General features: G+C 42.3%; 1 protein-coding gene and 1 pseudogene across 17 annotated transcripts in view; both read left to right on the plus strand.

Moving 5' to 3' along the window:
* Positions 1–851: 851 nt before the first annotated feature.
* Positions 852–10,990, plus strand: LOC138836555 (sterile alpha motif domain-containing protein 1-like; annotated as a pseudogene).
* Positions 10,990–15,729, plus strand: part of Picalm (phosphatidylinositol binding clathrin assembly protein) — a 104,149-nt gene continuing 99,409 nt past the window's right edge. For 7 of the 17 annotated variants that reach the window (XM_070034829.1, XM_070034832.1, XM_070034830.1 and 4 more), the window contains exon 1: positions 11,261–11,477. In XM_070034829.1, coding sequence (XP_069890930.1) covers positions 11,348–11,477 — 130 coding nt within the window. In that variant the 5' untranslated portion in view covers positions 11,261–11,347. Of the gene's footprint in view, positions 11,478–15,729 lie in introns of all 17 variants that reach the window. The other 10 variants (XM_070034840.1, XM_070034842.1, XM_070034841.1 and 7 more) reach the window with 5 other exon arrangements.

A 15,729-nucleotide genomic window follows, 5' to 3' on the forward strand; every position in this document is an offset into this window, starting at 1 on the left:
AGTTTATTGGAGATAGGAGTCTCATGGTCTTTCCTGCCCGGGCTGGCTTTGAACCACAATCCTCAGATCTCAGCCTCCTGAGTAGCTAGGATTACAGGTGTGAGCCACCGGTGCCCGGCTTAAAACATTATTCTTTTGGACAATCTTCAGCCCAACTTGGGCTGATACATCATCTATGCAATTGCTACTAGGCTTGTCATCGCCATTTGACCTCTGAAAGTACCAAGCCTTTTTGTTCTCTTTGTTGGCTGATTATTTGTAAATGATCCAGTGTGACTGGCTGTGTCACTGTGGCTCGGTAGCAGCATTTAAGACTGAAGATCATATGTCTGGTAAATGTAATGTAGATTGGTACTAAAACAAAAATTATTGGAGTTTTCAAGACGTTTCAAGGACATATTCCTAGATTTTCAAAACTAGACAATAAAAGTATGTCCCATACTTTATTTGGATCTTGAAATTAAGAGTCTTTTCCCCCCTGTTAACCAGAGTAGGGCTTGTTAAACCTTACCAGGATGTGAAGCATTAATTCTGGTAACGATCAAGAATATAGGTTAAGGTAGATGGGTGTGGGCAAATCATGCCTGTAACCCTATTCAGAACACTGAGATCTGAGGATCATGGTTCCGAGCTGACCCTAGCAGGAAAGTCTGTGAAACTCTATCTTCAATTAATCAACAAAAAAGATGAAAGTAGTAGAGCTGTAGCTCAAGTGGTAAAGCACTAGTCTTGAGTGGAAAAACCTAAGGGATGATGCTAAGGCCCTGAGTTCAAGCAGTACTGGCATTAAAAAAGAAGAAGAAGAAAAGGAAAAAGAATACAGATCTTCCTTTTGGCTGGAACCACCATCTTCCAGTAATTTGCCAAAATGACTAACACAAAGGGAAAGAGGAGAGGTACCCGATACATGTTCTCTAGGCCCTTCAGGAAACATGGAGTTGTTCCTTTGGCTACATACATGAGAATCTACAAGAAGAGTGATAGTGTAGACATCAAGGGAATGGGTGTGGTTTAAAAAGAAATGCCCACAAATGTTACCATGGCAAAACTGGTAGGGTCTACAATGTTACCCAGCATGCTATTGGCATTGTTGTAAACAAGCAGGTTAAGGACAAGATCGTTGCCAAGAGGATTAATGTGCATATTGAGCATATTAAACACTCTTAAGAGCGGAGATAGCTTTCTGGTGAAGGAAAATGACTAGAAAAAGAAGGAAGCCAAAGAGAAAGGGTCTTGGGTTCAACTGAAGCGCCAGCCTGCTCTACCCAGAGAAGCATACTTTGTAAGAACCAATGGAAAGGAGCCTGAGCAATTGGAACCTATTCCCTATGAATTCATGGCCAAGACATGTAAAAAAATAAAAGACTGCTGGACTATAAAAGTAAAAAAAAAAAAAAAAGAATACAGATATTGAGTAAAGGACAAAGTTGTCCATTAACAATCAAGTACTTAGCCGGGCACTGGTGGCTCACCTCTGTAATCCTAGCTACTTAGAAGGCTGAGATCTGAGGATCGTGGTTCAAAGCCAGCCCTGGCAGGAAAGTCCGTGAGACTCGTATCTCCAATAAGCCACTAGAAAACTGGAAGTGGAACTGTGGCTCAAGCAGTATTCTTTAGCTCGCCTTGAGCTAAAGAGCGCAAGGACAACGCCCAAGCCCAGAGTTCAAGCCCCACGACTGACAAAAAATTAAAAAATAAAAAAAATCAAGCACTTTAAACCAGGAGAATGAAAAAGCCAAGAAGATAAAGACACAAAACCAAGAGGATAAGTATCCAAAATAGACTATGATACTCAGAGAGATTTTGTTCCAGTGGTCTTGGGTAGAAACAGCCTACTTCATGTGGTGTTTAACTTGTTCCAAGGCTCTTGATCTAGCTGTCTATTCTTATAGGTTATCTCCCTCTGGATATTATCTAGACTTCTCAGCATGCCTTAAAAGCCTTGCACAATCTAGCTATATCTGACATCACCTCTTAAGCCTCTGTTTCTTCTTCATTCTCTCTGGCCAAATTGGCCTTCTTGCTGTTCTGTAAACAAATTAATCTTGTTTCTACCTAAGAGTCCTGGTAGTCAATATTGCTTTTATGTGAACTAATCTTCCCCCCAAAACTTTCATTGCCCCCACTATCTCTTCTAGTCCAATGTCACATTTTCCTTTATCACCCAGTTTATACTCTTTTTTCCCTGTCATTCTTGATTCTTTTCCCTTCATGTCACTCTTATATTTATTTCTTTTATATTTATTTCTTCATTATTATAGAGCTGTTTTGAAAATAAGATCCATGAAGGCAAGAAACTCTTGTTCAATTAAATGCTTTCAGGGTCTAAAGTACTATCCATAATGTACAGCTGCTGAATGATTAACACCTCCCTCTCCGAAATACACATGCACTGTTCTATAGTCACATTTAACCAGTTTTGACTCCCAAGTGTGCTTTAAGACACAGCTCAAATATCTATGTTCCTGTGAAGCTCCCATCAACCCATCCCAGAAGAATTAGTTCTTTTTGTCTGTTATTATCGTATTCAGTGCAATACTTATATTATATTGCTTAATAAGTTGTGATATGTCTAATGCATCTCTGAATTCTAAACCTAGCAGAGGACTTTTCCCAATGATTAAACCTAGGGCCTTATCTATGCTAGGTAAATGTTCTCACACTAAGGTACATCTTCAGCCCTTGGATCTCAAATAGCTTAATGTTTCTTAAAAACTATTTCCATTTTGCTCCATGGTTAGAGAGGTTGTGATGACAGTTAAGGTCAAGGTCTGCTAATCTTTTTTAAGGGAAGGATTGTATTTAACAACTACTTTTGCATCATCTCTATAAGCTATAAAAGGCCTAAATACATCGTAAGTCAGGCACTTTGAAAATTAATGTCCTTTTCTTATCACTATGATAGAATTCTTGGCATCATCAACTCAAAAAGGAGGAAGGATTTATTTTAGTTCATGCTGTCAGAGTTTTCAATACATAGTCCTTAGCTCCATTGATTCTGGGCCTGTGGTAAGGCTGAACTGTGATAAGTCACACTGAAAAAGCATATCCCTGAAGGTGAGCTTTCTAGTCACTGTGACAGAATGCCTGGCATCAACAACTCAAAAGGATGAGGTTTCCATCCCTAGTCCATCAATTCTGGGCTTGTGGTGAGGCAGAACATCATAGTGATGGAAGCATGTGGAAGGAAGGGTCTGCTTACCTCATGGAAGACAGGAAACAGAGCCAAGCCTATTCTATTAACCTACTTCCTCTAGGGAAGCTCCACTCCCTGAAGTTTCCAGACCTTACCAACTAGTGCTACCAGTCAGATACGTGCTCTTTAATACATGTGCCTTTGGCAGGGATGGGGGTGTGGGAGGGTAATACTTCATATTCAAATCATAAGAATCTGAAAGAAAGCAAAGTGTAGGATATCTAAGAGAAGCTGGAGACTGCCATGACTGCTGTCATTGCGGCCACACTAAGTAAAGCAGTGTGTATTAAAGGCAATAGGGAATGTCTGTAACAGTTTTAAAAGTTTATGAAATACTTCCATGAGGACTTCAAGCAAGCCTATATAGATTTCTGATAGACCTGAAATCTAATACTGATTCCACTACTGTTAATGTCTGGATATAAAGTGGTCCCCCAAAGGCTCCTATGTTGAAGGCTTTATCCCCAGATGGTAATATTATTGAGAAGAGAGTGGATCATGAAGGCAATAACTTAATCAATTATTTAGGCTCATTGTAAAGCTCATAGTGAATGGGACTAAAAGCAAGAGAACCCAGCTGACCATGGACCGAAACCTTTTAAACTCACCCCAAATAAATTATTGTCCTGTAAATTGTTTCTCTTCAATATTCATCATAAAGATGAAAAGTAACACATCCACCTAATACCTGAGCAAATTAACCATGAGACTTCATTTTTCTTAAGTCTCAATATCTGCATGAACAAAATAAAATGTTTCAACAGGATAACTAATTTTATAACAAAGAATACTGCAATTTCAGAGTCATAATTTAATAAAGCAAATAAAACTTTTGTAGATACGTATTCCTGGTTATGTAATTATCCAGGGTAGTATCCTTCCAAGAATTCATCTATAAGCCCAGGATTCTTCTATTTTATGGCTTTTAATTTCTCTCTATATATATTTTTGATACCTTACCTAGGGCTTGAACTCAGAGCCCTGGGTACTGTCTCTGAGCATTTTTTTGATCAAGGCTAGCTCTCTACCACTTGAGTCAGAGCTCTACTTCTAGCTTTTGGGCTGTTAATTGGAGATAAGAGTCTCACAGATTTTCCTGCCATGCTGGCTTCAATTCTCAGATCATGATGCTGTTGAGATTCTAAGATCTCAGCCTCCTGAGTAGCTAGGATTATAGAAGTGAGCCATCAGTGCCTGGCACGTCTAGATTTAAAAAAATTTATTATAAAAGTGGTGTACAAATGAGTTACAGTTACATAAGTCAGGTAAAGTGTACATTTCTTGGGCTGAGAATATGGCTTTAGTGGTACAGTGCTTGCTTAGCATGTATGGAGTCTGGGGTTTGATTCCTCTGTACTACATAAACAGAAAAAGCCAGAAGTGGCACTGTGGCTCAAGTGGTAGAGTGCTGGCCTTGAGCACTGGGTCCCGAGTTCAAGCCCCAGGACTGGCCAAAAAAAAAAAAAAGTACAATGTTACCTCATTCCATGTTCTCTTCCAGTTTTTCCCTCCTATCCCCACCCATAAGTAGTAAAGTTCATTTCAAAAGTGTCTAGTGAGTACCACTGCTGTATTTGTTCAACTTTTTTTTGGGGGGGTGTCCAGTCGTGGGGCCTGAACTCAGGGCCTGGGCACTGTCCCTCAGCTCTTCAGCTCAAGGCTAGCGCTCTACCACTTGAGCCACAGTGCCATTTCCAGCTTTTTTCTTTTTGCTTATGTGGTGCTGAGGAATCGAACCCAGGGCCTCAGGCATGCAAGGCAAGCGCTCTACCACTGAGCCACCTTCCTAGCCCCATTTGTTCAACTTTTGTCCCTCCATTTCTATGCCCTTCCTTTCCTTTCCAAAGATAGCTAAATGGACAAACAAGACAAAAAGAAAAGCAAACAAAAATAGCAACAAAGAAAAGACCTCTTGTTTCCATTTTCTAGAGTTAATTTCAATGGATATTATTTTATATGATCAGATGCACATGGGTATTGCACCTTTGTGTTCCTCCCTTAAGAGTAACCTCATTTGATCTCACTGTGTGTGAATGCCTAGAGTCCTGTATAATTTATCATGTACCTGTGTATTTTAGGTGTAGTTTCTGCATCACTTCTTGATTTTCTGAAATCTTTATTCAGCCTTTACTCAAGGAAAGAAGAGCATATGGAACACATGTCGGAGGATTTCATTGTTTTATGAGCACAGCCTTAAGAAGTGGCTTTCATCATTCCCACCTTCTCTTTAGATGAAATCAACCACATGACTTCAATGAATTACAAAGGTGCCTGGGAAACAGTCTGGGTGCTAAGAAGGAAAAAGAAACAGTTTGGTGAACACAAGCTGTCTCTGTCACTTAAGGTCATGAAGTTGCTTTTTTAGGGTGAAACAGATAATACATACAATGTGCTTGGCTCAGGGTAAGTAACCAACAAAGTTACATGTTGTCATTGTTATCATAAGTGTGTATGTTGAGAACTTGAATAAATTTCCCACATTTGGAAGTGGAGTACTTGATTGAGTTCTAAGAGAACTTAGTAAAAGTCCTTACTTTCTTGTAAGATGCTATAAGGTCATCTTTTACTGCTTCAGCTGCATCAGGAAGTGTAAACATGTACAGGCAAGGGAAGGATGTGTTGCTAGGTATTCCTATCAGCTTAGTTAACAGAATGTCAAGAGTTAACTGTCACTGCCTGAGAACAGTAGAATAGGAAACTACTAGGCCCTCTTTGGACCTGAGAACAAATTTAAGTAAAAATCAAGTGAAAAACTTTGCCCATGTTTCTCTTCCATGTTTTTTTTCCTCTTATTTTTTTCTCACTTGACATTTTCTTTTCAATCACTGGGTTCTGTTAATGGAGTAAATAATATTTTTATTGTTATTTAGTAGTTATGTAAAGAGGTTACAATTCCATAAGTTATGCTTCTTGACAATGCCTTTCATTCGTTAACCCTCATTTTCAGCCTCTGATCCCTGCCCAACAGTTACATAGTTTGTTTTTTGCATAGTGTGGTATTTTTGTTGTTGTTGTAATTGTTGGTTGTGGGGCTTGAATTTAGGGTGCTGTCTCTGAGCCTCTTTGTACTCAAGGTTAATGCTCTATCCCTTGAGCCACAGGGCCACTTCCGGTTTTTGAGGGCGGGGAGAGGGGAAATGGGGTGGTGCATCATAATTGGAGATAAGAGTCTTATGGGGACTTTTCTGAGTGTGGCTTGGATTTAGGGCAATCACCTAATATGTAGGGCTTATTTGTATACCTGTACTAACATACTTAAGAGCACTTTCTAGAGTTATTGTAAGGAGAATTAAATGAAAAACTTCAGGAGTAGTCCTAGCACCTATGGGGGAAAAACTTAGGGTTCTTTCTCCCTGCACCTCATATCTATAAAACATACTCTTTTTTTTTTTAACTTACAAAGGGCTAGAAAATAACATGCTATTTGTTTCCTGCTGTTCTTGTACTGTTCATTTGCAAAAGCAAATAGACCTTCAAGTTAATAATTGAAATAGAAAACTGATTAATTCTCAACACTGGCTCACTAAATTGAGCATCTAAGATGGTGCCTGACATACAGTTGACAATACTATGTGCATACCTTATTCACATATATTTTTGAAAGTGTGAGTTAATAAAATACCGAAGCATGGTGCTATAGATAATTATAGGATGGACACACTATATTTGTGAATAAGGGGATAGATTTTTTTATCAAATGAAAGATTTAGTGCTGGTAGGATACCAAATGGGTGACTTAAGTATTTTATTCATTTATTTAGCCATCATTTTACTATGTCTGCTGCAATTGGGATTTCTCTGTCCTCCAGGTTAGTATAGGAGCCAATATCAGAAAGACAAAGTATTATAGGAATAACAAAAGAAGACCATGGCCTGTCCATTGGGATGTGAAACCACATGCTACATACAAGTAGGATAAGTAGTACAATGTTAGCTGAGTACATGCTGAATGAGTTGTTAGGTAAGCATGAGGTCACCAGTAGTTTGCATCCCAGGCTGAGTCCTGAGTTTAATCATTTAGGGTAGAGCCAGTCCACTTCATGGTTGCTATAGCCATAGACAGACTAGATAATGCCTAATAATGTATTGACTCATGTTTTGGAGGCTGAAATGTCCATGATCAAGAGATTGGAATCTGGCAAGTGCCTTCTTGCTGTGTGTAACTTGAGGACTCAAGCCCTTTTATAAACAGCATGAATCCATTTGTGAAGGTTCAACCCTCATGGCCTAGATATTTCCCCTTAGGTCCTACCTCTCAACACTGTTGCATTGGTGGTTAAGTTTCCAAGACATTAATTGGGAAACCACAATTTAGAGACACAAACCAAATGCTTATTGAAAAATTTTTTAGTGCAAAGATTTTAGATTTAGAAAGATCTCAATTAGCTTGGCGCCAGTGTCTTACTCCTGTAATCTAGCTACTCAGGGGGCTGAGATCTGAGGATTACGGTTCAAAGCCAGCCTGGGCATGCATGAGAGCCCATGAGAATCTTATTTACAATTAACTAGCAAATAGCCAGAAGTGGAAATGTAGTTTAAGTGGTAGAACACTAGCCTTGAGCAAAAGAGTTAAGAAACAGGAAGTGGCACTGTGGCTCTTGCGGTAGAGCGCTCGCCTTGAGCTGAAGAGCACAGGGGCAGCGCCCCAGCCCAGAGTTCAAGCCCCACAACTGACCAGAAAAAAAAAAAAAAAAGAAAGAAAGAAAGAAAGAAAGAAAAAAAACACTGGAAAAGAGTTAAGAAACAGTGCCCAAGCCCTGAGTCTATTCCCCCTCCCTAGTACTAGCATATGTGCACATGCTTGCACACACACACACACACACACACACACACACACACACACACACACACAAACACGGGGGAAAAAAGATCTCAATTAGAGGGTTAAGGCATGAGATAAATTGGTTACTAAGTTATGAAGTAGGAATGAGAGGGATGATTGATGCTGAATTAAGGCAATAAAACTAGTGTTAATGAGAGAAAGGGTTTGACAGGATTGGTTAGACGGCTCGATGAAAAAAATGAGAGGACTCAGAATGCATTGCAAGTTTCTAACTGGGGATTCTCTGCAGGTGGTGAGGTCACTAATAGAAACAGAAAATAAAGGGCTGGGAATGTGCCTTAGTGGTCGTGTTTGTCTAGCATGCATGAAGTCCTGGGTTTGATTGCTTAGTACCACATACACAGAAAAGGCCAGAAGTGGCGCTGTGGCTCAAGTGGTAGAGTGCTAGCCTTGAGCAAAAGAAGCTCAGGCACAGTGCCCAGGCCCTGAGTTCAGGCCCCATGACTGACCAAAAAAATAAATAAACAAAAATAAGTAAATAAAGGAGAGGGTCATATGGATTAAAAGTGTGGGATGGTGGAAGAGAATGAGACAAGTTTTATTCATACAGTTTGATGAATATACAGGATTTCACAGAGATACTTCTTGAATTGACAGAGGAAATTTGATTAGAACTAGGTAATTCTATTTTGGAACATAGTGAAAATGTAAGCAAATAATGTAGACAAATGATTCCTATCCTCTCAACAATCTTCTATCTTCCATATTTCTCTGTATTTTCTATTTTTCAGTTCTGAACTGTATATAGACCTCTACAATAATTGCTAAGTGTTTACATATTAGGCATTTATAACATGTAGCTCAGAAAATAGTAAAATAATCTTTCTAACAAGAAGCTACTTTTATTTATTTATATTTCTTTATTTATGCTGGTACTGGAGCTTGAACTCAGGGCATGAGTGCTGTCCCTTAACTTTTCTGATCAAGGCCTGCATTCTACCACTAAAGGCACACCTCCACTTCAGTCTTTTGCTGGATAATTGGAAATAAGACTTTTCTGTCTGGGATGGCTTTGAACTCAGATCCTCATATCATCCTGATACTCAGGTTATATTGAGCTTGAGCCACATGGCTGGCTAAGAAGGTATTTTGTTAAAAGTTGGACAAGTTCTCAATTATTTGCATGGAGATGATTACAAAGAACTTCTTTGTTAACAGTGTAATACTTTCCTACAATATCTAAGTGTATAAAAATATGTTTCCAGCTGTGTGCTTAGTAATAGCTTTTCCATTTCCCAAATGGAGTATATTTTTGGTAGACTATGCTAGTATTGAACCTCAGATTGAGGTTTATCAGCACAGAGGTTCAGGACACCAGTACCTCGAACAGTGAATCCATAAATGAACAGCAATGATGGGTAATTATCTGATGGGTAATTCCATTGTCTGATAAGACTTTGGGTGGCAAACTGGGCACAAACTACCAATGGGTTGCAGATACACTGAGGGAAGCCATTAGAGTTTTGTGAAATTTGAGGCTGGTTTGACAAGGATGAAGCCTGCTGGTTTAAGAGCTGTAAGTTCTTGGCAAAAGCTATGGTGTTGCAGTTTCACCAGGTATAGTAGAAGAAAAAGTGTGTGTGTGTATGTGTGTATATAGAGTGTGTATGTGTGTAGGAGTGGGACTACAAAATTCGCGACATGATACATAAAATGTGAACTATCTATTAGTTTTGCATCTTTTGAGAGTCACCATATTGAAGCACAGTATTTTGGATTTGTTTAGCCAGATGGTGTACACAGATTTTCTGAGTATGTTAGCATTTCATTTGAAACTATCAGGATTACATATGACTATGATGGTAATTTAACATTCACAGAGATTGAAAGTTTCTTTAACCTTGAGTTAAATGTACAGCCCTAATAACATTTTAAAAAGCTGTGTTAATAGATCTGGATACCGTGACAGCAGTTTCTCAAGATGTAATAGTTCCTCTAAAAATGCCTAGAGTGCTCTATCAATGTCTTTCCGTGGAAATCTGGCTCACCCAGGAAAAGAAGCCAAAGGGAAGACCGACTGAATCAGGGGAGAGGGCAGAACTGATGTCTGACTCTTTGAATGGGACTTCTCCATTTACCACCCCTCACTTCCTTCTATGGCCTGGACCTTTTAATCTCCACAGCAGTCAGCCTTGTAGGGTCAAGCTAATCGCGGTTGACATCATCCTACTACTTCCCTTTTCAAATTCCAGAGAAGCTATGTGTTTCCTGTCCCCTTTGACACCCGGAGAATGAATACTGCCTGGCTTTGTATCTAAATTTAGACTGCCAGAACACAGTCGAGTTTTTATAGTAGAGATAAACAAAACCAGGCGACATTTCCAAGCCTGTCAAGGAAAAAAAAGTAGGGGAGGGGGACCCCCAAAACCCCATCGGTGGTAAATAAAGTGGGGGAGCTTCAATAGTTCCCCCCCCTCCAAACGAGCCAGGCCTGCTGTTAGGTTCAGAAAATAGGCGGACGGAGTCTTTTCCTTTAAGCCCGGAGGACGGCTCTGGGGGCGTCCGCAAGCGCATTCTCGATGGCTAGGAAAGCCCCGGGAGCTGGGGCCCCGACGCCCCGCAGGCAGCAGGCAGCAGGCAGCTGCACGTCCTCTTTGTCAGGCCTCCGGCTGGAAAGGCAGACACGGAGGCGCTCCGAGGATGGGGGTGCGAGTGGGGGTCCCAGAGGGGCGCGGGAGCAGCGCCGCCCCCAGGGCCGGCCCGCCCCTGCGGCCCGCCCCGCCCCCCTCTGTGACCCCCCGCCAGCCTGGGGCGACCTGTTGGCAGCGGGGTCACGTGACGCGGCCCTCCGCGCACGGCCCCCGGGCGGGCCTCCTGTTGCGCCCGCCCGGCGGGTTCCTCCGCGTAAGGCGCGGGCGCCGCCCCGCTCTCCCCCCCCCACCCCCCCGCCGAGCCCAGCGGAGGGAAAAGGGGCGGGAGAAGGAAGAAGGGGCGGCGCCCGAGTCACGTGACCCGGGGCAGCCCGGAAAGCTCCGAGGAGGAGCCTGGCGCCGCCATTTTCCTGCGGCTGCCTGTCCCTCTTCCCCTGCCCGGCTCCAGCTGACCAGAGGCGGGGTGGGCTGAGCTGCGGCGGGGGGGGCCAGGCCGTGCCCGACAGCGGGTCGGACCCCGTGGGGGACGCGAGCCGCTTCTCTCGGGGGCCGAGCGGCGGCGCGCGGCCCTGAGCCCCGCCCCAGGCCGGCGGGCGGGCGGGCGGGCGGGGAGGCCGGTGGGGGTCGGGGTGCAGCGGGGGGCGGGGGCTCTCGGGCGCTTGGGGGTCCCGGTCCCCGGCGGCTGCCGAGCGGACGCGGGGCGGAGGAGCCGCAGAGATGTCCGGCCAGAGCCTGACGGACCGGATCACCGCCGCCCAGCACAGTGTCACCGGCTCCGCGGTGTCCAAGACAGTATGCAAGGCCACGACCCACGAGATCATGGGGCCCAAGAAGAAGCACCTGGACTGTGAGTGCGACCCCCCACCCCCGGCCCCGCCGCCCGTTCCCTCCCCGCCCTCCGCCCCCCTCCCTGCGGCCGGCCGAGCCTCTGGGCTTTGCTTCTTTTTTTTTGCCTCCATCACACCTGCCTTCGCGGCCTCGGTCTCCTCCACCCCGCGTCTCCAGATCGTACTGGCCACTCCTCCTGGGCGGCCGGGGACCCCCGCCTCACCCCAGCTCTGCTTTGCTGCAGCCTCTGCCCTTCGGTGCCGGCCGTTCCAGGCCGCCTGGTCGCCCTCGCTGGAGCGTCGCCCCGCCGCTCCGGGACTCTACCTCCCCATTGTCTTCCCATTAGCCTTTTTCGGGGTTCCGTAGACATCCAGTGGCACCCAGGTCCCTCTTAGGCCGCAGCCCTCGAAGCCGTTCCCACTTCCTTTTCTTCTCCTGGTTTAAAAAAAAAAATCTCCCTTCCTTTTCTCGCTTTTCTTTTCCGTCACCGTTCTCTCCACTTCTGGCTGATCTTTCTTTACCTCGAGCGCCTTCCGTTAAGTTCCCTCGACTCATTTTCTTGTCAGTTTTACCCCGTTTTCCAGTTTTTATTCCCCTCCCCCCCCCAATCATCTTGGTGGGGGAGCAGCAGTCAAAGGGTTGGGTTTGGTCTGGGAAAGCTTTGTGGCAAGTTAGCATTTCTGTTTCTCTCCGTTGGAATGCAATCGCTGTGTCGCCCTGGCTTTGGAGGGGGACGAGTTGTGAATGTCAGCCTCCCTTCCTTTTTTTTTTTTTTTTTTAAACATTCAGATGAGGGTCGGGAGAAGGGACTGCAGATCCTAATAGTTCCTGAGTCGGTTACCCTGGCCGTTTGAACTTCGAAGCTTGAGGGCGAAACATAGACGGTTGGGATTCAAAATGGATTAATAAACTACAAATAACCATCTAGTTAAATACATTGGCGGAAGAACTTTTTGATACTGAAGTTTGGCTGTCTTTTCATTGAAGCTGTCTTTCGAGAAACGGAGTTTTCTTGGTTTTTATGACTCCTTTCACTAACTTGCTACAGTTAACAGAACCAACTCTCCCCTCCCGCCCCCCATTTTTTTTCTTCTTCCAAACCTGGAAGCCACCTGTAAGCCTCTGCCTCCTTTTTCTTTACATTCTTTCATCTCAGGGTACAAAGCTCAATGGATCACTGAAGCCCTCAGTCAAAGGAACTTCGACCTGAAACTCTTCGGGGGGGGGGAAGTGTAGTCACAGTTGTTAGTTCCCTTTTTAAATGGCTAAAGACATATTAGCCCTCCCGACTTTCATCATACATGAAAATTAATTTGCTTTACCTTGTGAAGCAAGAGTGAGCATGTCCTGAAAGGCAATTCACAGACAGGAATTCTGTTTTCATTTTGACTTTGGCTGTGAGGTTTGTACTTAAAAAAAAAGTGCTAAATGTGAATTCTTCCAAGATGGTTCGCTCATGAAGTGCCGTTAGAACAGATAATGCTGCAGACATGCCCATTATTCTTTGTGATTTGTTTCTTCCCTATGGAAAGGGTTTGTGAAAATCATTACTGTTTGTGTGCTTCTGACATTCAAGCAAGGTGCTTTTCAATGATTAGTTTTAGCCTGTTGGAGAATGTATTTATAGGGCAACACTGTGATAAAACATTCTTTTAAATGCATTTCCACTGTCTAATATTCTTTTATCTAATATTCCACATCGACATTCCTACTTGTTTACATCCCTTCAGAAAATTACTTGATTTTTCTTTATCAAATCTGTTTGTCCTAACATTGTGTTAATTATTCTTTTTTTATTTTGTTTTTGTTGTTTAGTTTTGCTTATTACTGTGGAGGGAGAAGAAGAATTAACTGTGACTAGATGAACTATTTTCCTCATCTTTGACTCAAAAAATGATTGTAACAGTAGCTATAGCTCCTAAAAGTTTATAAAGGCATATTTTACTTTAGATATAGCAGTGTGATTCTTTTTTTTTTTTGGTCAGTTCTGGGGCTTGGACTCAGGGGCTGGCCCCTGTCCCTGAGCTGCTTTTGCTCAAGGCTAGCACTTTACCAATTGAGCCACAGAACCACTTCTGGCTTTTTTTGTTTATGTGGTACTGAGGAATTGAACCCAGGGCTTCATGCATGCTAGGCAAGCACTCTACCACTAAGCTACATTCCCACCCCTGTGTGATTCTTTTTACACGTTACTAGACACCATGGCAGATAGGTTGTTTAGAGAAAATTTATTTGCTTGTGGTTTTTATCAGTTTTCTTTAAAAAATTCAAGGAGTTGTACATAGGAGTTTCATTTTAACATGTCAACGAATGAGAGTTTTTTTTTTTTAATCAATGTTAATGGCCTTTTCTCTTGTAATAGCTACTATTGCATATGGTCACTGGGTATAGGTATAATCTCATTTGTAGTTCTTTCTCTCTAGGGCTGTCATGTTTTCAGATGTCTGTTTTTGCTTTTTTTGGGGGGGGGAGGGGGGTCTGGTCGTGGGGCCTGAACTCTGGGCCTGAGTGCTGTCCCTCAGCTGCTCTTCAGCTCAAGGCTAGCACTCTACCACTTGAGCCACAGTGCCACTTCCGGCTTTTTTTTTTCTTTTGCTTATGTGGTGCTGAGGAATCGAACCCAGGGCCTCAAGCATGCAAGGCAAGCGCTCTACCACTGAGCCACCTTCCCAGCCCCAGATGTCTGTTTTTGTAGAGCTTGAATCTACCTGGTAGTTTTTTAAAGTACTATGTAAATAAGGTGTCTCCATTTATTCTCAATGAGGTCCTAAAACAGTGATAATGTTTTCCCTTTCACCTTTTCAAATGTCCTTGAAACTGTCATTAACAAATTAAGTAAATCTCACCAATAAAAATGGTTTACAAACCTTTCCTCTCTCACATTTGCACATCTTTGAGAGAATGGAAATGACTTCCACAAGCAGTTCTTGGTGTCATCACAAAGAATTTAAGGCTTTAAAACAGAACAGTATCATTTCTCATTTGGGAACTTTTTTTAATAGCAAGAGATTAAATTTCTTGCATCTTTTAATGTCTCCAACAACTAATGCCTACTGCTTCAGACTGAGTAGAAGCTAATTTTATTTTTTTAACTGGCAGCATTTTACAAAAACACGCTGAAGACTGTTATTTTCCTTGTAAACCCTTAAGACTGTGGTGGTGGGTTTTGTGTTCTTGCCAAGAACCCTCCAAATTAGGAAGTGACTATAATCCATGAATTATAGCTTAATTCATACTATATTAAATGCCTGTGGAAGAAGAATCTTTTTTCTTTGCTTCTAGTTGTTCGGGATAAAAATGTTAACGATTGTCCTTAGTGGCGTGAAAAGAGTGGTTAAACTTGAAAGATGTGTAAAAACAAACAAGATTATGTTCAGTTTGAGGCCTCTAATGGCCATTCATAATCAAGAAGAGTAGCAGTCAGTCCTTGTATTTGAAGGATTTTAGTTTGGCCCCAAATATCCCATCTCCAAGTAGCTAAATCTATAGATGCTCTATGGCATGCATAATGTTTGCATATAAACCATGCACATCCTCCTGTACCCTTGAAATCTTGTCTACATTGCTTACATCTGATACAGTGTAAATGCTATGTAAATAGTTGCATTGTTTAGGAAATGACAAGAAGAAAGTCCAGTACAGACAAATGTTTTCTTTCCTCAAAGTATTTTGACCTGAGATTGGGTGAATTCCGGGATGTGGATCCCACGGAAACAGAGAGCCAACTGTAGTTTGTACTGTGAGAGAAACTTCCTACAACTGACAGTCATTTTTGTAGCTGTTATATTTGTAATTAAGATGAATTGTAAAACATCCTGATAAAGTAATAACACAACACTAGTATGCTTATTTTAGGAAATGCTTAATATCATATGTTGAGCTATGCTTTTTATGTTAATTATATGTCATATATAGATAATTTCTAAGTGGTTTGAATTTAGAGTACAGGAAAAGTATAGTACTATAGTTAACCTGAGTAGTTTCTTTCATATGATTCTCAAAGCATTTGTATGAAATACTTAGCTGTCCAAAACTATACTTTGTTTAAAAATAATCTAATCACGAGAATAGTTTTAATGTAAATGAAATTATTTAGATTAAATATATATTTTTGGTGCCAGTCCTGGGGCTTGAACTCAGTGCCTGGGTGCTGTCTGTGAGCTTTTTTGGTCAAGATGCCCTATCACTTGACCCATGACGCTACTTCCAGTTCTCTGGAGTCTTATAGAGACTTTCCTGGGTAGGCTGGCTTTGAGCCCTGATCCTCAGAT

This window comes from Dipodomys merriami, unplaced genomic scaffold (genome assembly GCF_024711535.1).
Source record: "Dipodomys merriami isolate MVZ:Mamm:240054 unplaced genomic scaffold, mDipMer1.0.p SCAF_25, whole genome shotgun sequence".
In the NCBI taxonomy this organism is placed as follows: domain Eukaryota; kingdom Metazoa; phylum Chordata; class Mammalia; order Rodentia; family Heteromyidae; genus Dipodomys; species Dipodomys merriami.